Raw genomic sequence first — 25,858 nt, 5'->3', positions numbered from 1 at the left:
CATGTCCTACAAATTCTTATCCAAGTCAGACTTTTAGTGCAATTCCTAGTTGAGATGCCTGATCAAAATGGGCACTGATTAGGAATTGAACCCTGTTGTCAGGAGCTGTAAGGCAACAACAGTAACCACTGTACCACCATGCTACCCCTTTTATTTTTGTAACATAATTAGAATACCTTACTGCAACATAACCTGTGTCCAGAAATCTCTAAAAACAGCTGCCAGTTCAGCAGGTAAACCCTAAAATAGTGAATCAGCAGGCTTCTTCCCCCATTAACCCCTAAACTGGATCAAGCTGCTGTGAAAACACATAATCCAAAAGATGGATGGACGGATAGTTTTTTTTTGTCTTTTTTTAATACACCTGCACTTGTAGCGATTTCTTGGGATTCATTGCCCCCATAAATGGTAATCAGGCAAGCTATCGCTTTAATTTTGTAGCGTTTTGAAGACTAATAGAAGGCAGTTTTGTAGCAGATAAGACGTGCAAGTGTGATTCAGTTCAGTATGCTCGGCTTTGTGTGTTTGTGACACTGTACACTTCCTTACCAATGCCAGCTCCGGTCTGATTTAACCCAATGCAAGTGAAATCATAAACCCCGTCACACACACAAGCTTATTAAATTAAATAACAGCCAAACATCAGAGTCGGAGTCGGTCTGTTTTCATTGATTTTTTTTTTATATCCAAAGGTGACACGTACCACTACTTTTCCTTTATGAGTTCGGACAGTCGCTCCAAACCACTGGTTGGATTTGAATTCGACAGGCTGCCTGGTGTCATTAAACCGCATCATTCTGTTATCTAAATGGAAGGAGAAAAAAGGAAGAAATATTTTTAAAGTTAGAAACACAATGGTGCACATAAAAATAACAGAATAGGCGGGTTACAGGCAGAGTGGTCTGCAAAAGAAAACTGTTCATCAGGGCCGCTTCGAAGTAATTTGGTTAACAATAGCAGGACAAAGACAAGGTCGATCCACGTGGACGAGGCATAAACACAAACACCTGTGCTCTCCATTTCCTGCACAACGCCGGCTCGTTAACACACAGCCCTGGGATTTTGCTCTCCTTTTAAAACTAATTGGAGGAAACAAGGAGCAGACTGCAACACACGCTGGGACTCGATCGGCCGCGCTTTGATCTCCCACAAGGTGCCGACTCCTATTTTCTGAATGGCAGCCTCGACCGAGCCCGGCCGGCCGCGCTCCATCGGTCACTGCTGCTGTTTGTCGCCTCGCTTTTTGAGAATTGGACTGGGATGTCTGAACCCCGCCACCCCGGCAGGCTGATTTCTCAGACGGATTGCGCCGAGCACACGCTTACCCGTCTGCGTCTCCCTGCCAGCCCCTAAGTTGAATTAGCAAAGACAAGAAGGTTTTTACAAATGACTGGACCTCAGAAGGTTGAAAACATGTCTAGCAGAACTACTCCCGATTTCCACTTCTGTTACTTCCGTTTTCTTTCAATCCATTTTTCCACAATCCGTTTTTCTGTAGTTTCAGAGAGCCGCTGCGTTTCAATCCCGGACAGCACATTATTACATCCCATAAGCCACACTTATTTTCTTCGACTAGTCTTAAAACCTCTGTGGGGTGCAGGAGAAAGCCCGAGTACCTGGAAAACGCCACATACAAAGAAGGAGACCATATAATCAGGCTAGCCTCCTGGAGCATTGAGGCTGCAGCTCACTGGACAACACAACTTCAGTCCTGAAAAATACGATTAATGCCATCTTCGTGGTTAAAAGAAGGAAACATCAACAGTGACTGGTTTAACTGCCTTTCTTAATAACAGAAGTGATCCGCTCGCACCGTCATTCATATTTCATCAACTGATGCAATAGCATCTTTTACCATTTTGGGATCAGGCGTCAGAAAAAGATGTTGTGACTTTCTCTTCAGGCCCGGTCTTAGGTATTATGGGGCCCTAGGCAAAAGGGGGGTCCAGGGGCCCCCTGAGCGGGACGGAGCCCCCCTGGAAGCTCTGTGAAATGCGTGAAAATTAGACCAAGGAGTCGATCCGGGGCCCCCCGGACGCCAGGGCCCTAGGCGGTCACCTACTTCGCCTATGCCTAAGGCCGGGCCTGATTGGGACAAATAATGCTGTAGTATATTTAAGTATATATGACAATTGCTCACTCGGACAATTTGTTTTGGGGGCCCCCAAGAAGGCGGGGGCCTTAGCTATAGCTTGTGTAGCTTATACGTAAATCCTGCACTGTTTCTCTTCGGACAATGTGAGATACGCAGGGCTCCCTCTGAGGACTTGCATTTATTTTCACATTTGCATGTTGAAACTTTTAAAATCTGATTAAAAAAAATCTAATTTAATTAAATTATTAATTCCCATCATGTGTGGCACCATGGTTAGCAATATCTGAAAGTATCCAAAGATTGCTGCTGCTGCCTTACAGTCAGGGTTGGCTCCAGCCACCTTCAACCCTTAAATGGTCACAGAATGATCAGAAAATGGATGCAGGGGTAAGGATAACCAGTTCTCTCAGCTCTCACCATTCATCTTCTGTAGTGACGTATCCAGTCAGGGCAGTGAAGGAACAAAGCTTAGTTAATCTAGCATTTTTAATTTTAAGTACCACCACTAACAGCATGAGGCAAATTACTGACTGAACAAGATGAAAAGAGAGATTCAACTAAGTGTAGAATAAAAACAATTTTAAAAAAGAGACAAAAATGTAGCACTGGCGCATACAGGGGTATCAGATAACAAAGGCTACAAGGCAGAAACTCAGCCTGGGCAGCATTCTATCAGCACACTCAATTTGGGACAATTCATCAATGCCAAATAACCAGTGGGAAGAAACTTACACAATGATGGAAGGCATCTCATGCCAAAATTAAAGTGGGGCCCATGGACCCTGAGGTACCCATGCTTCAGGCTGTGCCACTTATGCTACTCTCTAGAGCAAAAATGAATTATTCTTTTTAATCAAATGCTCATTATCTGCTCATTGATTATTTTAATGTGTTCAGGATACCAAAGAGCCAGAAACAACTCAAACAGCTACAAGGCACAAACTCATGAAAGATGGCAAAGAAGCAAACTTTGGGGGCTTCCGCTCTGCCCACTAGGTCAGTCTAGAGATGCCAGTCAACTGCCTTAGAGCTGCGAAATAAAACTGTAGATCATAAGCAAATCCCACACATATTTGGGGGAGAACAAGCCCCCACCACGAATGTAACTGAGGCACAAGTGCTGTGTACCCAGTTCCCCATCATTTCAGATAAAATAATGTACTATAGGGGGCTAAGGTGGGCTAACTCAGAGCTCTAGGAGATTGGGTTCAAATCCCAGCTCTGGCACTGTTTGGGTGAAGTTTTACTTTTTTTTTCATGTCTGCATACATCTTTTCCGTCAGAAATCCCAAACAAGTGTGTGTTAGGATAACTGGCAATTCTAAATTGGTCCAGTATGTCTGTGTGTGTGTGTGAATATGCCCTGCAATAAACTGGTGTCTCTTCTGGGGTTTGTTCCTGCCTTGTGCTAGTGAGGATCCAGCACAACCCTAGAACTCTGCATTAGGCAGGTTACAGATTGAATTATATTATCACGTTATATTATGTTCCATCTATTCTCTGAACCAGCTTCATCCTGAACAGGATTATGGGAGAGCTGGCACCTATTGTAGAAAACATAGGCCGCAAGGTAGGAACAATCCCTGGACAGGGTGCCAGTCTTTGCCAGGTAAACACACCGACACACATACTTAGCATTGCCAATCCACCCAACATGCTTGTCTGTGAATTGAAAACAGAGCTCATGGAGACAACCCATAGGGACATAGAGAGAACATGCAATCTCCACACAGTGAGGACAAACCATGATTTCCTGACTGTGAGACAGCAGTGTGCCACTACCACTGTGCCACTATGCCGCCTGCATCGTAACACACTTAAACCAAATTAGTCACTGGGTGCTGGAGTCTCTTCTAGAAGCACTTGCCACAAGGCATGAGCTACCAGGACAGATTCACAAGTTTACTGATGTAAATCCAAATTAGAGTTAAAAACCCTGCTCTACGGGAGGGTGGCTGTTGTGCACCTGCACAGTACCATACCCAATACCCAAATTACTCTTGCTATCACTCCCTTCTTTCTCTGTCAACCATCTCTCTGGTCTCTCTTCCTCCATGGAGTCTTGACCCAAAAGTTTTAGACTAACTGTCCTTCTAGCTTGTGGTATTTTAAACCCCATTCTGAGATACTTCTGGGTCAGGCCCCAAAATCAATTCTGGGGTCTTTAACTACAGAGGCACCAGGGTAGTAGCCAGTGTGCCTACAACCCTGAGCTCTGTTTAAATCTTACCAGGCCAGGTTTTTCTAGAAGATCAGGACAGTTCTACTCAGTCCAGGCCAGGTCTTTCTAGATGATCAGGACAGTTCTATAGACTCCATGCTGCTTTCCAGAGGCCGGCTGTGAATTTAACAGATAGCTGCCAGTCTTCCTGGTCTTTCCTTCTGGGCAATGGGCAGTGCACTTTAAGCCTCCTTAGCCAGAGTCCATTTGCTGCGGTCCATGGGCCTAGAAGTGTTGTGGCCTTTTGCCATCCCTCTATAGCCTCACTTTCTATCTAGATGAAGTGTCTGGTTGCCTGTCCTTCCCATCCTGGTAGAGCATTGCATAGTAAGCGCTCTCCCTCTTGAGAACATCTCCATAGTATTCTTTACATTTTACTAACATTATCTCCCAGTATCCCCTGCCTTCTCACTCTGAAGCGTGGAGGTTTCTTCCAGTCTTGGTCTGTTTCCTAAATGGAGGTTTGCCCTCTATCATATGCCACCATGTTGGTGTCCACATCCCTGCTAGCCCACTACATTTTACTGATTAACTGGGCCATATAATAATGTGACTATAGAAGTGCTATAGAACTCTTAAGATGTTCTTCTTGTAGTTTCATTGGCTGTATGGTTTCATGTTCTACTCAGCATATGTGGACACTTTCTGTAGAGGTTTTTGGATATCTGACATTGTAAGATTATCAAGTCTAAATACAAGGAGATTATACATTTTTTAAAATATCATTAAAAAAATTGTTTGTACCTAGTGCTTGCAACCCTGAACTAGACTGTCATGAAGTGTTATACTGTATTATACTTCAGATTTTTCTTTTATTCATTTTTATTCAGCAGTTCCCCTAACAGTGTGAACAACATTTCTGATATGTCATGAAAATATGGCCACAGGCAACAAGATCTGGTGATCGTTTTCTTTCACGACCCCCTGCCCTGCCCTCTGCCCCACTCCCTCCCGAAACCTAATCAGGATCAGACCTGAAAGCCCTGTGTGATGTCGCCATTCATAGAGAACACAGATTTCACGCCCAGAGCTGCTGGATTAAGAAACTGACTATGGCTTGAGGATAAACTCTTACGGGACTGAGGTGTTCAGTAACAAACATGTTTCCGGCATTTGGCCTTTGCCCCTTTGTACAGTCAGAGCGGTAATTAAATTTACTCTCCCAAAGACACTAACATCAGCTAGAGAAACAACATTGTGTTTTGGAATCCTTGATATACAAGGCATTTAAGAGTTACTGGTAAAAGTGTTATATAACAGGCATGTGTAATGTGAACGGAACACAAGAGCAGGAGCCTGGATTTGGTTGGCAGCTCTCTCAGTGGAGTAAAACAATTGCGTCTTCGTGGTCAGACAGAGTATGTATTATTGTCGCTCCTCTCACGCCTTATTACTATGCTCTCTCATCTGTCAGAAGCAGTGTGTGGCTGACATGGGGAGTTCAAAAGGCATCGAATCATGTGCATTTTATAGCTTTGTCCATCGCATTGAGCTGTGATGTGCTGTCTGATTGACATTAGGGGGTGTTTACAAGTATTTAGTTGGTTCTTAGCATAGCAGAAATCAACAAAAATGCAATTCTTGCAAATATGGTACTGCCTACCCTCTGAAAGGAAATGGCACATTCCGAGATATATTCCTATTCAGCTACACTTCTCACTTCATACATCAACACAAACAGTATCAAGTGTCACATCTGATTAAGTTATATGTATGCCCAGATGCCCCCTTGCTTTGTTTAACACACTCCTTGCAAATGTCAGCTTAGGAAAGACCATCTGGGAAAAGCTCAAGCTAATTAAGATGAATTTGAGGTTCTAATAAAAAGCAGACGTCCCTTTTTTTTTCCACGCATGGTTTCCCGTATGCTCATAGTCAAAAGTCATCCCCTCCTCCATATACCAGCTTATGGCCTCAAGGCAATGAACCTCTAGAAAGGGTTGCCAGTCAATGGGAACTAAAAGCCAAACAGAGTTCTTTGACCCCATCCCACATGGGCTGTCTGCTTGTTTCAAATTGAAAGCTTCCCTTACACAAGTTTGCTGCATATTTGACTACTTCGGGGATCAATGGATGCGGATCTAAGGGTAGTGCTGACAATATAAAAGTAAAGATGACTGACATTTGAAGAGTATACTGAGAGGTTAACTGGACCATACACGGTTCAAAATCTGCTCTGAAGTACTGTATCCCCCTAGACACACACCTCTGGGTTCTGAATCTCCTAATTTTTGGACAACAGCAGAGCCCATAGCTATTCCTAATTAAGTTTGAAGCTTTCCGGCAAGTCTCTTCATTAGACAGATTCTGTTCCATTGCCCTTTCCCGAAAAAATGTGAAGACTGACCCACTCTCCCCTGAACCATGGCCAATACATTTTTGCTTTTTTTAAACAAATATTTTTAGAAAATAACTGAAAACACCTTGGCAGCATTGAGACATTCAAGAAACTTTCTGCTGCTGTCTAAAAGTTCACCTAGCGCAAGTGCTGATAATAAGGACAAAATAACAAGTTTCATATGAAAAAAAATATATTAAAGGCTCTTGTTTTATGGAGAGTTTGAAAAGAAGCACATCCACATAGACTAAAGATAAAATTAAGTTGCAGGTGAAATAAAGTTACCACTGGTTAATGGGGAAGGCAGGAAGATAGAACCAGCTATCAAAGCCAGAAACATTAACCCAAAATATGCATTGCAGGAAGTCCTAACTCTAGCTTAAAATTCTTAGCCCTCACTCTAACTCCTGATGGTAGTTCTGCAAAAAGAAATTTAAGCTTGTGTGTCTGAAGCCATCTTAGACGGTTCTATTCAATAAGGGTGCGCACAAAAAGGCGACCTTCAAAAGGGCGACCTCAATTGGGTGCGGCGAATAAAGGTGCACATAAATAAAGGCGACCTTCAAAAGGGCGACCTCAATTGAGTGCCGAATAAAGGCGCCCATAAATATAGGCGACCTTCAAAAGGGTGACCTCAATTGAGCGCCAAATAAATGCGCGCGTAAATAAAGGAACGCTTCAAAAAGGTGACCTCAATTGAGCACGGCAAATAAAGGTGTTCGTAGACACTTCGGAGCGAATTAAATTAATTGTCCTTGATTATGCTAATAGGCCACATCTCGAATATCTACGTGGCATTGCACATAATCTACAGCTTCAAGTGTAACTTGCTTTCACCTTTTTATACATTCAGTCATTGCCTTAATCTAATTTTCTGTAATTTTGAAAACAACAAAATATAGAGAGCTTTAGAAATAGTTCGTTAGAAGTAGTTCGTTAGAAGTTCATGCATTAATTAATTGGATGTTTTAATATTCTTGCTTTCACCTTTTTATACGTTCAATCATTGCCTTTATCTAATAAATTTTCTGTAATAATTTTGTTGCGTTTGCCTTTATTCGCTGCGCCCAATTGACGTCACCCTTTTGAAGCACTCCTTTATTTATGCGCGCAGTTATTCGGCGCTCAATTGAGGTCGCCCTTTTGAAGCTCGCCTATATTTACGGGCGCCTTTATTCGACGCTCAATTGAGGTCGCCCTTTTGAAGATCGCTTTTATTTATGTGCGCTTTTATTCGCCACGCCCAATTGAGGTCGCCCTTTTGAAGGTCGCCTTTTTGTGCGCGCCCTTATTGACGGATACCATCTTGGACAGGTGGGGAGTGATGATATCTCATCTGTCGTGGAACAGGCAACTAGTCTGTCAACCAAAAATAACATGGCCATAGTCGTACAAGGATCAAAACAAAATGCCTAAACCAAAAAATAAAATGGCACCATCAAGCTATTGATAAAAATAATATAACACTATAAAAACAAATCTAAATTATTTGAATTTATTATTAAGGCAACAAAAAGCCAGATGATCCAGCATAGCACTGCCAACCACTTGCTAAATGCAGAGCTTTCAAAATAAGATATTTAACAGAACGCTTCTAAAGGGACATAAGAGTTATTTCAGTTGCTGCTCTCCAACTCATAGGGCTAAGGAATGTCAAGTGGTATTAAAATACAGTGTACGAGAGTGATGGACAATGCATAGCCATGTATCCATGAATATAGCTGTGACAAGGAATCATGTTCAAAGGTCAGGACTCTAAGCTATCGACTTCCCAACAGTGTTCAGAAGCCATTAAGAAGGCTAACAGAATGTTAGGTTATATAGCATGGTATGTGGAGTACAAGTCCAAGGAGGTTATGCTCAACCTTCATAATGCACTGGTGAGGCCTCATCTTGAGTACTGTGTGTAGTTTTGGTCTCCAGGCTACAAAAAAGACATAGCAGCACTAGAAAAGGTCCAGAGAAGAGTGACTAGGCTGATTCCAGGGCTACAGGGGTTGAATTATGAGGAAAGATTAAAAGAGCTGAGCCTATACAGTTTAAGCAAAAGAAGATTAAGAGGTGACATGACTGAAGTGTTTAAAATTATGAAGGGAATTAGCACAGTGGATCGAGACTGTTATTTTAAAATGAGTTCATCAAGAACACGGGGACACAGTTGGAAACTTGTTAAGGGTAAATTTCACACAAACATTAGGAAGTTTTTCTTTACACAAAGAACGATAGACACTTGGAATAAGCTACCAAGTAGTGTTGTAGACAGTAAGACTTTAGGGACTTTCAAAACTCGACTTGATGTTTTATTGGAAGAAATAAGTTGATAGGACTGGCGAGCTTTGTTAGGCTGAATGGCCTGTTCTCGTCTAGAGTGTTCTAATGTTCCAATGTCAGCCTTGTTTAGGTTTACCTAGAGGGTCAACCATGAGAAAAGGAAGAGAATGTATGTCACCTTAGATGAACAAAGTAACAAGTCTCTGCCAAGTTGTAATTCTTCACCATGCTTAACCTAATGGATTGGGCCTTACCTTATACACTTAAAACATGTGCAAAAGTGTCAGAAACTGATGGTCTAATAGAGGTTTCGGAGTGGAGTCATTTGACCAAGAGACAACCACAGTTCTTCCTATGTTCATGGCATGTAACTGACTACCTGACAGAAGAACCAAGATACCCACTCCAGATATTGCAAAACATCATGACTATATGAAGTATCTAACCACCAAGATCCCACCTCTAGACCCAGAAGCTGACACTCTGTGACTTCTTGGCAGAGACATATGGCATAACCCAAAGAATTCTAGACTTCATTCTAGACTCTACACTCCATGTTCCTACAAACAAAATATTTTCAACTGACTCACAATGTGTTTTGCACCTTGTTGACAGAAGTGTCAGTAATCATTAATCAAGACCAAAGAATGTTTAATTTACTGAATTTAATTTAATTCATTAATTCACCGAAAGAAGTTGGCTTGTGCCGATCAGTAAGCTGTTTGGTTGCCCATCTTGCGCAAACTTTACGGTACACCAAGTCATCATGCTGATATCCGAATGTGCTGCAATAGTGGACAACGTAATCAGTCGGTCTTCTCTGATGAAGGCATTCGCCATGTTGATGTGTGCCTTGTATGCACAATGTTGATGGTCGACCAGATTGAGCTCCATCGGTAACACTTGTTCTTCCTGCTTTAAACCTTTTTACCCATTCATAAACTTTTTGTTGCGTCATGCTGTTTTCACTCCTGCACTGAGTCAACATCCTTCAGTGAATTTCTGCAGGTTTCATTACCTCTATCCAGAGAAATCTCACTACTGCAGTGCATTGTTCAACAATGGTGCGATCCTGCAGCTGATCCTCCATGTTCACTTGACCTTGGATACAACTAGACTAACGGCAGAGCACTGTGTTGTGTGTGTTCAAACTACCCATAAGCTATCACAAACTTGTTGTATTGTGTTAGCTTCTCCCCTTTGTGGTTAATGCATAATTTTAAAGTTGCCTTTACTTTTTGATTTACTGTTTGTTTTCTTTTATGTTTGACTGCTTTGTCTTCTGAATTTATTTTGTATATGCTGACTCTTTTCCGGTCTTCTTCCTTCCATTTAAAGACATGCAGTCACCCTGACTGACGATGCTATTTTGTCTTCTATTCAGAGTGAGCTGCAGCCAGTATGGGCTCCTGAGACTTAAAATTGAATTTGGAAAGTGCATAACTGTAATGTGCGATTTTGGCACATTCTATGGCCATAAAATGCTTCTTTGCACCCGGTTTTCCACTCCTAAGGCCTGGCTTCTTTTTCTGTTAGATTATTTCATGGTATGAAATTCAGCTGAATCCGGAACAACATTTGCTCTTAAGCAGCCTCTCTTGGAAAGCTTTTCTGTTCTGGCTGACTGGCCAGCAGCATCACCGTGACTCTGTTCTAAAGTTTTATTATTTAGCATCTTACATTTGAATGAAATATTTCAGGTCTTTCTGTCTTTCCTAATACCTTATGAGGTCTTTCTCTGAACCTTGGCTTAAAAAGTTAAAATCTTCTTTAAATTTAATATAAAACTATTAGAAAAGATTAATATTTTAAAATAAGATATTGCATTTTCCTCCATAAACTGGACAAACTTCGTAACAATTTGCTCCATGGAGTCACATTGAGCCTAGACGTTCATACTCATCAGACCTTTTTCTACATTTAGCATGAGATGCAGAGCCTAGAATTTTAGAACGGCTAAAGTGCAGCCTGCTCACAATTCCATTCTGCTGCTAGTACACTCATTTAGTTGAATTTATTTGCTAACCTGTGACTTGTCCTTCACCTCAAATAAGAAAATATTCCATCTTATCTGTTGTGACTAAGAGACATTTGAAAAATTGTTGCTTATTTCTAAACGGACTGTTTCGGGTAGAAACCAAAAGTGAACACTAAACAAGACTGTGTTTGGCATTTAGGCGTGCAGGTGAAAGCAGCAGATCATTGAAACAAGTTCACTCTTAAAAAGAATCTCTGATGAGACATAACCTACAACTTGCAGGTCACCACAAACTGCTTTTCTTAATCAGGGTTGAGGCAGCAAACAGTTTGCAGTAAAGAATCCTACACCATGGGAGTGCCATTAAACACAGAAAGGATTGTGCTTTGACAGCCTGAAGAGTTCTGTGCACACTGCTCACATTCATTACTTTATATCAGCTTTAATAGACAAGTTAAAAGTCTTCCATATTTAAAGCTACTAGAAACACTCAAAGAAGCACCTCTCATGAAACACAAAATGCTGGGTAACTCTGTTGAGTTTGCTGCAATGTCCATCGCTGCATGCCAGTGTCCTGACAGAAATGCTTGGGCAGTCGTTCTTTTCCAGGAATAACATTGTGGAGGAGGCCTGCAGCTCCAGTTCTTTGGTCATGTAGCGCTCGGAGAGAATGCCTTGGGTGTATGGTGCTCATGTTGTGTGGATGACTTCTCGCTTAGGTATGTGCTGTTTGTATGACTTTTGGTTCTTAGTCAGCCCATGCAATGTGTCTGTCTGTCAATGGCGCACGCATGTGCAGCAGTTGTCGTGGTGCTAATGATCAGTTAGCCTGTGCAATGTGCCTCACAGTCACCGCAACTGCTTGCCACGTCTGTGCCAACAAAACTGTTGGTTTCTTGTCAGTCACAGTGCACCACCATGTTTCTACTTGTCATGAGAAGGACCCAAAGCCAAATATCGAGGACTAGGGTACCCCACACGACCAGTTCATAAGTTGTGTTACACATATCGCAGCATAAGCTCTCAATTGAGACTGAGGTAAAACTGCAAGGCCCAGTGGTTCATGAGTTTTTACATGACAGGAAACTACTATCAATTTATATATGTACATATATCCTTTCATCATTATATGAATGATGTTGAATTGAACAGAACATTTTTTTATAATTTAATAGCAGAGCAATTGCACTGACCCAATTTTTGCTGCACAAATGTTTGGTTAATAAAAGCAGGATCATTCTACACAGGATTGTGGGGTTTGAGCAAGGACAGGTTTTTACAAAATCTCCAAATAGATGGGCAGACTTGATTTGGATTCAGACATCATCTCTGAAATTAAACAAGTAATAAAAATAAGTTGTGCAATTGTGTTTACATTCATTCAATTAAAAATGTTCTGTTTTTTCAGTAAAATAAGGTCAAGCAAAAAGGATGTGGACATAATTTGTGGAAAATGCGAGTTCAACATTTCTTGAATATTTGTATCTTTTTTTGGGATACAAACGTTCAGTAATTACACAAAATAAGCAGTAAATTCGCAATCAGTAACGGCAACTTGAATATTTAAGTAGTGAGAACCACAAATAGTCACAAAAACGATTGTACCACCCAGAAAATGGATTTTGAAAGTGGTCATATATTGCAGAGATCAGTGCCCCAGTGTTCATTCAAGATTTTGATGTGTTCCAAAAAATGTTTGTGTGTGATCAACATGACAATGCCTAAATCAGCAAAAAATGACAAAATCCTGATGCTCAAAAATGTTAATTAGGATTTTCTGGTAATGGAATTGAAAATGGCACTGCTTAATTTAACAGTATTTCATTCTTTTGCCTCAGAGATCCATCCCAATGAGAGCCAGAGAAACCACAACTCTACCAACAGCAGTAATTCAATCTTTGGAAGAAGCTACAAAGAATCCAAAGCAGACATAATTCAATTGACTGAATCAAAATCAGCTGCCTGTGTGTTAAAATCTAGTGTGACACGGACAACAACTACTAGAATCCCAAACATTAACCGCACTTCTTTAGATTCACTATATGGCCAAATGTAAGTGGACACCCCTCCACACTCATTGTCAACAGGTGCATACAATTAAGCACATAGCCATGCAATCTCCATGAACCAACACTGGCAGTAGAATGGCTCGTTCTGAAGAGCTTGGTGACTTTAAATGTGCCATTGTCACCAGATGCCACCATAGCTGATCAGCCCTTTAGATGACATAGGCAGCTGCCTTGGGCATTGTTATGTGACAGCAAGGGGACAAACCTAGGGCTCCATGCGGGCTTTGACCTTTACTGGATACCACCTTTGCCACAAGTTAATATGTGAAAATTTTACTCTGCTAAATTTGCCCCAGTCAACTGTAAGTGCCACTGTTATGAAGTGGGAGCATCTAGAAGCAACAACAGCTCAGCCACGAGGTGGTAGACCATGCAAAAGAAGCACAAAGCACCTACAAATTGCCACAACACAACAGATTTCCAAACTGCCTCTAGATGCAACACAAGAGCAAGAGCTGTGAGCTTCATGAAATGGGCTACCATGGGTGAGAAGCTGCACATGAGCCTAAGATTACTCTGCGTAATGCCAAACATCATCTGGACCGGTGTAAAGCAAGGCACCATTGGAATCTAGAGCAGAGGAAACATGTCCTCTGGAGTGATGAATTAAGCTTCATTATCTCAAAGTCTGATGGACAAATCTACGTTGGCTGATGCCAGGAGAATGCCGTGGAGTATAAAGTCTTGTGAAGGAGGGATAACGGTCTGGGGTTGGTTTTCAGGGTTTGGCCTAGGCCCCTCTTTTCCAATGAAGGGTGTTGTTAATGTTAATTAACACTTAACATTAAGGCTAAGGTAATGCTTGATATTAATGCCTACACAGACATTTTAGACAATTGAGCATTACCACCTCTGTAATAATAATAATAATAATAATAATTCATTACACTTATATAGCACTTTTCTCAGTACTCAAAGCGCTATCCACACAGAGAGGAACTGGGAAGTGAACCCACAATCTTCCACAGTCACCTTACTGCAAAGCAGCAGCACTACCACTGTGCCACCTGTGGCAGTGGTTTGGGGAAGACCCTTTTCTGTTTCACATGACCATGCCCCTATACTCAGCCAGGTCCACAAAGTCATTGTCTAATGTGGTTTGTGCCCAAAAACTCACAGAACCCTGGCCTCATCTCTACTGGACACCTTTGGGATGAACTGGGACACTGACTGCAAGACAGGTCTCCTTGACCAACATCAGTGCCAGACCTCACAAATGCTCTTTTGGGTGACTGGGCACAAACTCCCGTAGGCACACTATAAATTCTTGTGGAAAGCAATTACAGAAGAGTGTTATAGCTGGGGGCAACTCAATACTAATGCCCACAGTTTTGGAATGGGCTCTCCAACAAGCTCATATAAGTCTGATGGTCAGGTGTCCACAAATGCTTGCCCACATAGTGTGCTGATACTACCACAAACCTACGATATTGTATTCTTCTCAATCTCTCATTAGATCAGCAAAATTACTTCTTTAGAATGGCCATGACAGCTGGTGCTCTTGGAACCTCAAACTTTCATCATGACTTTTGTGTTTGTTCAGTGTCACAAAGACAGAGAAAAAGATTTTTTGACATTTTCAGTAGCCCATTACTGGCTTATAAAGAGGGTGGAATAAAAACATTAAAAGTACTATAGAACCAATGGGTTGCCTGCACATCAAAAATTATTCCAGCTAGACCTGGAATCACAGAAAAGAGAAATACTAAAAAGAGTGAAAAGAATTCAAAAGAAAGAAGAAGATTAAATCAGCAAGAGGACAGCATTATTTCCAAATTTAGAAAGAATGGAAGTAATAATCATCCACTGGCAACATCATTAAACTGTAGTAATGGAGGGAATTCAAAGTAGTAATATATACAGACCTCAAAGTTTGTGAGGTTCAGTGCTGCTGATGTCAATTAAATAATACGCACGTGTCAAAAACCTTACTTGCTGAGGTCAAATCCAAAGCACTTTACATAAGAAGTTGTGCACAACTTGAACAGTAAGAGGAGCTGCTGGTTAGCCAGTGCTAGGACTTGAACCCGCAGCCTCAGGACAAAAATAGTTTTAACTACCTTTATTTTTTTATCTCTCACACTAAATTATAAAACCCAACAGTTAGCACACATTTTATTTTTCATGTTCATCTCACACTGCACTTGTCATCAAATGAGGCCACACTGCAGAGCAGTTTATCACTGCCAAAAAAATATCAATGAAGGATGACATGCAAGTCCTTTATGACTTGAACAAGAATGTACCTCTGACCTAAAAGGATCGGATTTACATTGAGGTTTCATACTATTTCTGACTGACAAAGTTGAAAAAAGAAAACAAACAATTGAAAACGAGCACAGAACGCTCTTTCAATACGAGAGCCATAATGAAGCTGAAAAAAAACACAAAACCTTTGAAGTGATTCTACTCCTTCTCTGTGCAGTGAAGCAATGCCTCAAACATGGGCAACAACTCTACATGTTACATGGCTTTGTGCGTACTGGACTATCTCGTGCAGGGTAACCCTTCAGCCTCTCATTAGCAATACATGAAAATGACTTTGACAAGAAAACATTTGAAATAAACACAGAGCACATGGGGCAGTTTAGATAACCACAGGCATCACACAATGTACAGAAAGAAAGAAAGAAAGAAAGAAAGAAAGAAAGAAAGAAAGAAAGAAAGAAAGAAAGAAAGAAAGAAAGAAAGAAAGAAAGAAAGAAAGAAAGAAAGAAAGAAAGAAAGAAAGAAGTTTGCTTTTCTAATCCTTCATAAGGGAATTTCCAAAAGTGTGCTTCCTTCATTGGAGACATCCAGCCTGGCTCTCAGACAAACCCTGATCCTATCAGCCTTCTGCAGGCAGACCTCAGGGGCTCCCTGTGATTACTATGCCAGCATGTGACTCGACACAACAGCTCCCTAAATGCTTGCATTTTCCATAGATCTGGTGACATAAGGAGCATTACTTTGTTACCATATTTTGTTATGAACTGTTCAAATGAAAGCAGAACTTTGATGACAAGGCAAACATTTCATTTTGATGATTTACTTGATCACTAGTTTACCAAGATACTGTATACAGTATTCTTTCAGTAGTGGAAAGGTCCAAAGGAAAACTGAGCTCCACTGCCCAAGAATGTATACTGTAACTGTCTTAGTTTTTTTGTGTAGAAATATATAGATTTGTAAATATTTAGCAATGTATTTTCAATATGGGCGGCACGGTGGCGCAGTGGTAGTGCTGCTGCCTCGCAGTTAGGAGACCTGGGTTCACTTCCCAGGTCCTCCCTGCGTGGAGTTATATACATATTCTCCCCGTGTCTGTGTGGGTTTCCTCCCACAGTCCAAAGCCATGCAGGTTAGGTGCACTGGCGATCCTAAATTGTCACTAGTGTGTGCTTGGTGTGTGTGTGTGCCATGCGGTGGGCTGGCACCCTGCCCAGGATTTGTTCCTGCCTTGCACCCTGTGCTGGCTGGGATTGGCTCCAGCAGACCCCTGTGACCCTGTATTAGGATATAGCGGGTTGGATAATGGATGGATGGATGTATTTTCAATAAAATGCTAATAAGGCAAATTAAGTGTCTGCCACAATCCAATATCAGATAACGGTGAAAGAAAAAGATATTAAGTCAAAGTTAAATATTATGGCAGAGGGGTAAGTCATCAGATGTTTATTCTCAATCCCGCTCATGATGACAATCAATGAGGCCGGCATTGACGGTTTTTTATGACACGTGCGATATATTCACACCACTTGTCTTAAACTAATAGAAACATACCACGTTGGCATCGCTGTCCTACATTTTTGTTAACAATTGCCAGTGTTGTGTTTTTGTACATGGTGTTTACAATTTCGACCCCACTCCTCGGGTGTTACTGATATGCACGTGAATGTCCCGCCGTTTCCATCGTATATACACCGACACACTACTGTCCGTCATTGACTGGTTTATAACCCTTTTTCTTTTACAACTGAGGGCTCGCGACGAGCCAGATTCTATCCCAGCAGCATCGGATTCGCATATAAAGCAGGGAACAATTCAAGATTGAGCGCACACGCCAACGCAGAGACAGTCTGAGTCGCCAGTGACATCTTTAGGATGTTGGAGGTAAACAAAGTAAAAGTTACGAAGGTGGCAACGTCGCACAGGGCCAAGAGTCACACCCCGACTATCGAAGCTAGGAGGAAGTAGCGCCAGTTACACAACCCACTTTCAGCAAGATTACAAAAGACGAAGTGAAAATGCCTTACTTGTGCTGTCAAATGCTATCTGTCGGCACTTCGAGTCAGTGGGCGGCCAGGGGCAATAGTAAACGGCTCCTGCCTCCACGATCTTAGGCTGCGTAGTGTTGGCTTTGGGGGCTCCAACAAGGACACTCATTCTAGGAGAGAAAACAAAATGATCTGGTAGAAACAATACAAAAGTGGTGTGTCCACTAATAGGAAAAAGACTTTAATATTGAGGATAACATCCCGCCGTGCAAAATGTCTGCTATCTGGAAATAGATTCATGGCACTTTAGAAGACTTTGCGATAAGGGTCAAGATTCATTGATTATACCCGCCACTCTTCTCAAGAAGTGCACTGCATTTCTTATTAGACACCAGAACTGTAAAAAAAATAATATAAAGCACGAGAGTTCAGAGTCGGCTTCTATTGAAAACGGAAAAAACAGGTAGACTATACATGTAATGACAGGGAATAAAAACAATATGCCGTCTATATATAGGAGATTTGTAAGAAATCTGTTAAATCGTAATCGTATCCATGCAGAGCCCACGGATTGTACCAATCAGCTATGAAGGACATTGACTTGAAAGGAACAAACACATTAAGCATTTAAGGGATGGCAGCAGGTCTTTCAATAATAACGTTTAATAAGAATGGTTTCCTTGAAATGTGCGCTTGTAGGGAAATGATTTGAGCATATGTGTCTGTGCATATAAAGTGCAAAGAACAAGTTAATTGGCAAATCACGGAGAAGCTTGCACACACATAAATGTATCTTGTGCAAATTTCAATATTTCTTTTGACTGTTCTTAATTTCCGTTACTTTTTATTTTGCTTTTGCGGGACAGTATGATGAACTTTCTCGTCTGCCCGTCCCGCTCTATAAGCGCAGTTACCCCCGCTACATTTTTGAGTGCAGCCTCAGCCCTTCTTCATCCTACTTACAGGAGTATCTGTGCAGATCGAAGGGGCTAAAAAGAAAAGCGTCTGAACAAACGATGACTACGGTTGGTGAAGACTACGATATTGTGAATAGACTTAAAAGAAATTGCAACTACCACTGTAAACTGCTGTTAAGTGTTGAGTGGCGTTAAGAAACTGTTGTTTTTAATTTCTCAGACACCAGCAGTGGTAGTGCTGCTGCCTCGCAGTTAGGAGACCTGGGTTCACTTCCCGGGTCCTCCCTGCGTGAAGTTTGCATGTTCTCTCCGTGTCTGCATGGATTTCCTCTCACAGTCCAAAGACATGCAGGTTAGGTGCATTGGCGGTCCTAAATTGTCCCTAGAGTGTGTGTGTGTGTGTATACCCTGCGGTGGGCTGGAGCCCTGCCCGGGGATTTGTTCCTGCCTTGCGCCCTGTGTTGGCTGGGATTAGCTCCAGTAGACCCCCGTGACCCTGTGTTAGGATATTGCGGGTTGGGAAATGGCTGACTTGGTCTCAAAAGAGCAAAGAAATGCTTGAATCAAGGAGATATAAAACTTACGTGCTATGGTCCGATGTAGGTCGGTGGAAATCCACGGAGTACCCAAAGTAGCTCCCTTCCGGACCGCTATAAACGGTCGGGTTGTCCACATCCAAGTTAAAGGCATTAATTCCAGTAAGAAAAAAACAGAGGAACAGCCAGAGCGGCGTCCAGCTAGATGCCCAACACATGATGAGTGTACCAGATCTCAGGTAAAGAGTTCCAAGAAAAATTCAAAGAGAAAGTTGCCGAGACGTAGCGATCCCGAGTGAGCGTGTGCGTATGTCGCTGCTCAGTGTGGCGCCGCTGTCACCGCTGGGCGCTCTGGATGCTTCATTCATAGACACGAAACTGCGCGCGGCTACACTAAACAAGCCGATTGCAGTATGCGCACATGCCACAACACACAGCGTCACCGGCGCGGATCCTTTTAAGGAAATTTTTGAAGTTTTTTTTTTTCTTCCGATTTTTGGGAGGCTTTCGCGTTGTATTCACTTTTGCAAAGCTTGTATGCATTAAGGAGAAGTCGCATCCTACCGCCACCCAGCAAACAAAAACGGATCGTGCACCTTTGGGATTTTTGTTCACTCTCATTACAACAGCGATCGAAATGATGTACACAAGAATACGTATTAAAATGTTAATAACTCATAATCTAGGTCCATACCTCGCCTGACAGATTTATGTGGGCCAGGACCGCATTTAAGAAAGACTGATATCTAGCTCTCATGATGAAATAATCTGATTGCCATACGCACCAAGGGGCAATGTGATGCTTACTCGTATATTATGTGGTATAATCACATTTTGGTTAGATACAGCATCTGTTAGTTTGTATGCAAGTATCTTTTAAATGTTAAACCACAACACTTGTTAAACTACACAGTGCTTTGCGCGCGACAAGGAAAGTCAAATGGCCTTGTAGAATGCAGCTGAGTAGTTGCACCAGGACACGCACTGGCCTTTGCCATCCCGAACGGAATGAGGTGAACACAGAAATGGACGGATGGATGGATGGGTGGTTTTAGAGGCAGCAATCGGAAAAGCCGAAGTTCATCCCATCTTTAATCTCATTTTCCTGTCAAATAAACCCTTGAGCGTATTGTTCCTTCCCAGCTCATTCAACATCTGTGCGTTAATCGCCTTTTTGAATCTTTTCAGTCTGGATTTCGACCTCACCACAGCACGGAAATGGCTCGAGTTCGCACCGCGAGTGACCTCCTCGTAACCACTGATGCCGGTTCTGCTTCAGCGCTGCCTACAAAACTCCTTTCTCCCTGCCTGAATAGTACCCGACATTCTCGGGCCACTTCTTACCCTGCCGGTCGCAAGCAGGCGAGTTTTTTTTAAGATTTGCGGAGTTGCCAAAAAGTGGAAGGTGCACACGTTAAAAAGTAATTATAAATTTTATATTACCAGTGCCCTATTTCTTTAAGTACATCACAGTGTGTAAACATAACCACTGTCAGCACTGGCAAGCTTCTTTATATACAGAGGGGTTTGAGCATTACGTGTACTGCACTGTTACTTTTTCTGGGCCAGCGTCACGTGCATGCCAGGGGCCCGTACGTGTGTGACTCTGGCCCGGAAACCTTAAAAGTACAATAATGTTCTAACTACTGCTGCTTATATATAACATTCTTGGTTTTTTTTTTGTCTAATGCAACGAACCCCAAAATGCAATAAATAACCATGGGTGGCTTGAGGGCATAACACAATTAGTAAGAGAAATGCTTAATGAAATAAAAGAGTTGAACGTAACAGGCAGGATTTCTTAGTTAAGGGGAAAGCGTGTGAACCATCAAACCACCAGCGCCACCGGTGCCAAACCCTACAAAACTGCAGGTAAAGATCAAACAACGTGCGAGTGTGCTCTATTAGGTTACTTACTTACTTAAGGTTCTTACTTGCATGTGCTAATAAAACGTACAACATGTCACTACAGTATTCTCCGGCGCCATTATTGATGACTACAAGACTGCCCTACCTGGAATCTTCTGCCTTCCTTACCTGAAAGATCTCAGTGAATTAGCATAAAAGTTTCAGCTGGGGGTAAATTTGCTAACACCTTTGGAAATTTCAAACAACTGATCTATGGGCATAATGGCACTGTGGTAGTGTTGCTACCTTGCAACAAGGAGAATGGGGTTCATTTCCTGGGTGCTCCCTGTGTGCCACTTGCATGGTCTCCCTGTGTGAATTTCCTACCACCATCCAAAGACATGAAGATTAATTGGTTTTGCTTAAATGACAAATCTGTGGAGGGGTGTTTGCCCTGCAATGGACTTGGCACCCTATCCAGGGATTGTTCCTGCCTTCTTCTACCATGTAGTCAAACTAGGTGGTCGCCTATGGTGGCAAAATTTAGGGGACAGTATTTTTTAAAAACAGTGCACACCCTGACTTACAAACACTCAGACTTAATTCAATTGTTAGTCTCCCATTAACCCTGTTTTATTATTTTATTGTATTTTTGCATACAGCAAACATCGGATGCAAGGCGGGAGCAACACCTGGACTGGGTGGCAGCTCATCACCAGGAGAAAACACACACATGCTAGGACCAGTTTGATTCTACCAGTTCACCTAACCTGCATGTCTGTTGGCTATGGGAGTAAACATGACCACAGGAAGAACTTGCAGACTTCACACAAGGAGCATCCAGTTCTAAAACACTAAGTCAAGTTTACATGAATTTATCAATTATCTGTGGTAAACTGCTAGTTTGTCATTATTTATCAAGAATTATAAAATTGTTTAAAGAAATGATACCTATAGTCCACATGAAATGCATAAATGAATGAAAATGCATAAATCTGTTCAAAATCCATACAAAATGTTATATACAGTAGCTAAAATTACTTCAAACGGTGAAACAGCAATAATCCAACATTTACGATACTCTCACATCATAGAAAGGGTCATATGATTAGGCAGTTGGGGTGGGTTTTTTGGGGGGGGGATCCATTTGCAGTTTCGCCTAGGGCAGCAAAAATGCTGGAGTTGGCCCTGCTTGTGACCAACGCATGTTGTTATAAGGCAGCCCTGGACAAGCAGGATAGAGAAATGGATGGAAGGATCTTGTCTATTGAAGATTTTCAGTTTCTTTTGCTTCATTGATTTGCATTTCTGCTTTACAATTACTTGCTATTAATGTTGAAATATCTCTTAATACTATCATTTGGAGATACACATGAGTTTCAATTGATTGGAAAAGAGTATTGTTATTAATTTTAAACACCGCACGATAGTACTACACTTATACTGAGTAAATTCTAAACTAATACTTGGTAGGGGCCTAATTTCTTCGTGTCATGGATTCTGCAAGATGTTGGAAACATTCCTTGGAGATTCTGGTCAATGTTGACATGATTTCATCACACACTTTTGCAGATTTGTCAGATGCACATTCATGCTGTGAATCTCCTGTTCTACTACTGTACATCCCAAAGGTCTTCTACTGGATTCAGATTCGGTGACTGGGAAGGCCACTAAAGAACAAGAAACGTATTGTCATGGTCATTAAATCAGTTTAAGATGACTTTTGCTTTGTGACATGGTGCATTATCATGCTGGAAGTAGCCACTGGAAGATGGATAAATTGTGGCCAGGAAGGGATGCACATGGTCAGCAATAATACTCATTGGCTGTGGCATTCAAGCAATGATTGACTGGTATTAACAGGCCCAAAGTGTGCCAAGAAAACATCCCCCCCACACACACACAAACCTGGACTGTTCGGCACCAAATTCTGACCTTACCATCTTCGATTCATCAGACCAGTTTTCAGCTGTCCAGATTGGGTGAACATGGACCCATTGCAGCCTCTGTTATCTGTTCTTTGATGACAGGAGACAAACCTGTCATGGTCTCCTGCTGTTGTAGTCCATCAAGGTTCAACATATTGCGCATTCGGAGATGCTTTTCTGCTCACCACAATTGTACAGAGTGGTTATCTCAGTTACTGTAGCCTTTCTGTCAGCTCTCTTCTTCATCAACAAGGCATTTCCATCCACAGAACTGCTACTCGCTGGATGTTTTTTGTTACTCACACCATTTTGAGAAGACTTATAGGCTGTTGTGCATGAAAATCCCAGGAGATCAGCAATCACAGATATTCTCAAACCTGCCCGTCAGGAACCAACAATTATGCCACAGTCGGAATCACCAAGATCACATTTTTTCCCCATTCTGGTGTTTGATGTGAACATTAACTGAAGCTCCTGGCCCGTATCTGCATGAGGTTATATGTTGCGCCCCTGCCACATGATTGCCTTATCTGATCATGGCATGAATAAGCTGGTGTACTGGCGTTCCTAATAATTTACGCACCGGCTGGTTATGTGCATCGAATATCTGTTTAAATCTGTATCGATTGCACTGCGAGAAGCTCAGTCATCCGGGAGAGGCTCAGAGTAGAGCCGTTGCTCCTCCGCATCGAGAGGAGTCAGATGAGGTGGCTCGGGCATCTGATCAGGATGCCTCCTGGACGCCTCCCTGGGGAGGTGTTCCGGGCACGTCCAACCGGGAGGAGGCCCCGGGGAAGACCCAGGACACGCTGGAGGGACTATGTCTCCCGGCTGGCCTGGGGACGCCTCGGGATTCTCCCGGAAGAGCTAGAAGAAGTGGCCGGGGAGAGGGAAGTCTGGGCATCTCTGCTCAAGCTGCTGCCCCCGCGACCCGACCTCGGATAAGCGGAAGAGAATGGATGGATGGATGGACGATTGCACTGCATTTTTTGTGCGAGATGTACAAATATCTACAGTTATCATAGGCTGTCGAGATGCAGAGACAGTGGTATCCCTTCCCTGCTCGTCTCTTACAGCTCCCTTTGTATGGCCACCCCGTGTTCGACGATTCACAGATGTCAGCTCCTTTATTTTCACCCTGACTGCACCCAACTCTATCACTGCTCCGACTGTGGCCGCTTAAAAGGATACACTAAAACATTATTTCATATAAAGATAAAAACACAGCCCTGTTTCCCAGTTGAAGCGGGTTTGAGAATGTTAGGTTATGGCTGCTTCAGTCAGGACTTTATTTTTTTTTTGCAAAATGCGTCCGTACCTCACCATGTCACCTCTTTATCACGAGCTGGTCTCTCCAATAGTTATCGCTCACGAAGCAGCCACAGACTACAATAACTTCAAAATATTTGTCCCGAGTCCCGTATCGGACCGAATGCAGTCTTCATATTTCTGATCAAAGTGCACCACCTGCCAGGCAAACGGACAATCTTCTGGAAAATTCGGCGGTAAACGTCAGAGCGCTCGTCAGCAACACCTCAGAGCACCTGCCTGTCTGCGCCGCTTACCATTTCTAATCCTACTCAGCTCTGCTCACGTAAGTATTCTAGCGGCTTCGCCCCATACTCTTAGAAAAAGTTGGATTTTTGTTATGTGGTGGCTGCCCTAAAAACCGGACAGGGTCTCCCTTCTGCTGAGAAACGTGAGGCTCTGTCCGCGGTGTCATTTAAACGATCGCTGGAGAATGGCGTCTTCATTTACGGTAAGGCTGTTCCTCCAACCTCCTTTCTCTCTCATACTCTCTCTCTCTTGACTTACGGTGATCCCTCTTCTTTAAATTCAGTTGATTTCTCAGTTTCCGAAAGTTCAGTGTTAGCTAGTTAAGGGTGGCATCTCGTATATCCACTGTTTGATGTTTGGCCACGCGTTCTTTAATTGTCAGTTAAGGGCCTGAATGTGCGCTGCGCATTCGCGTGGAATTCTCTCATCATCCCAAAGACCTGCGTGACAAACTGAGGGTGGATTGTCATGAACTGCAGGCGTCCTGTCCAGAGATAATTCCTGCTCTCCGTCCTATGCTTCAGAAACAAACCTGAAGTGGAATGAACCACTTGGAAGAGAATGAAAAAGTCCGGTTATTCATGGCGCATCTTTTAAAGTTCAAGTTTAAATTCGGCATTTCTTATTAATATTCTATCGGTATTAATGGAAAAAGGAAAAAAAAAACAATATTAAAATATAACAAAGTAATACAATACAAAAGTGGTCCAATGAAGGACAACCGTTGAACTGGCAAAGGGTCATGGGCGCCCAAGGCTCATTGAATTCAGTAGGAAGTGAAGGCTGGACAAACTGGTCCTGTCTCACAGAAGACCTACTGAGGCACAAAGTGCTGAAAAACGTAATGCTGGCCATGACAGAAAAGTGACAGAACTCACAGTGCAATGCAGCTTGTTGCTTATGGGTCTTCATTGCTGCAAATTGGTCAAAGTGCCTATGCTGACTACTGTCCACCATGGAAAGCACCTGCAATGGTCATGTGAGCATCAGAACTGGACCATGGAGCAATGGAAGAAGGTGGCCTGCTCTGATGAATCACGTTTTTTAATTAGATCATATAGACGACCGAGTGTGTGTGTGTGTGTGTGTGTGTGTGTGTGTGCGTGCGTTGCTTACCTAGGGAAGAGATGGCAACAGGATGCACCATGAGAAGAAGGCAAGTCAGTGGAGGCAGTGTAATGCTCTGCTGGGAAACCTTGGTTCCTGACATCCATGTGGATGTTACTTTGACACGTGCCTCCTTCCTAAAGGTCGTTGCAGACCATGCACAGAAACCTTCATGGCAATAGTATTCCCTAATGGCAATGACCTCTTTCAGCAGGATAATGCACCCTGTCAAACTGCAGTGGAACATGACAAAGAGTTCAAGATGTTGACTTGAACTCCAAATTCCCTAGATCTCAATCTGATGGAGCAATTGTGGGATGTGCTGGAAAAACAAGTCTGATGGAGGCCCTTCCTCCTCTTACTTAAAGGATCTGCAGCTAACATATTGGTGCCAGATACCCCAGAACATCTTAGGAAGGTCATGGGGAGTCCATGCCTCAATGGGCCAGAGCTGTATGAGGTAGTATGAGGGAGACCTATACAATATTAGGCAGGTGGTATTAATGTTGTGGCTAATCGGTATATATAAACGAACAGTGCAGTGTCCAGGATTACATTAGATTTTAGGTGGAATCGTAGATATGGGTTTTGGCTGGGGTTCTACCTTCCCCCTTGGGGTTTTGAGCCTGTCAATATACATATAACATTGAAGAGCATTGGGTGAGATTTCTGACATTCATATAGTATTCGGTGGGTTCCCACTAGGGGTTACAATTTCCTTGGAAAAATAAAAAGAGGACGAAAAGATCAGGGGCTTATGCCTCTAAAGCACGAACCTCCCAGACAGTGGCGTCGTT

The 25,858-nt window shown here is 42.5% G+C and overlaps 1 protein-coding gene across 1 annotated transcript in view; it reads right to left on the bottom strand.

Moving 5' to 3' along the window:
• itga8 (integrin, alpha 8) overlaps window positions 1-18,989 on the bottom strand; it is a 250,776-nt gene extending 231,787 nt beyond the window's left edge. The window contains exons 1-3 of the mRNA XM_028817120.2: window positions 18,670-18,989; window positions 17,208-17,338; window positions 704-804 (exon numbers count right to left, since the gene is read on the bottom strand). Of these exons, the coding sequence (XP_028672953.2) occupies window positions 704-804; window positions 17,208-17,338; window positions 18,670-18,839 (402 nt within the window). The 5' untranslated portion in view covers window positions 18,840-18,989. The remainder of the gene's footprint in view (window positions 1-703; window positions 805-17,207; window positions 17,339-18,669) is intronic.
• Between the last annotated feature and the right edge of the window lie 6,869 nt (window positions 18,990-25,858).

Source organism: Erpetoichthys calabaricus, chromosome 13 (assembly GCF_900747795.2).
Source record: "Erpetoichthys calabaricus chromosome 13, fErpCal1.3, whole genome shotgun sequence".
NCBI lineage: Eukaryota > Metazoa > Chordata > Cladistia > Polypteriformes > Polypteridae > Erpetoichthys > Erpetoichthys calabaricus.
Note: the sequence above shows the minus strand (reverse complement) of the source record. Positions and strands in the feature narration are given on the sequence as shown.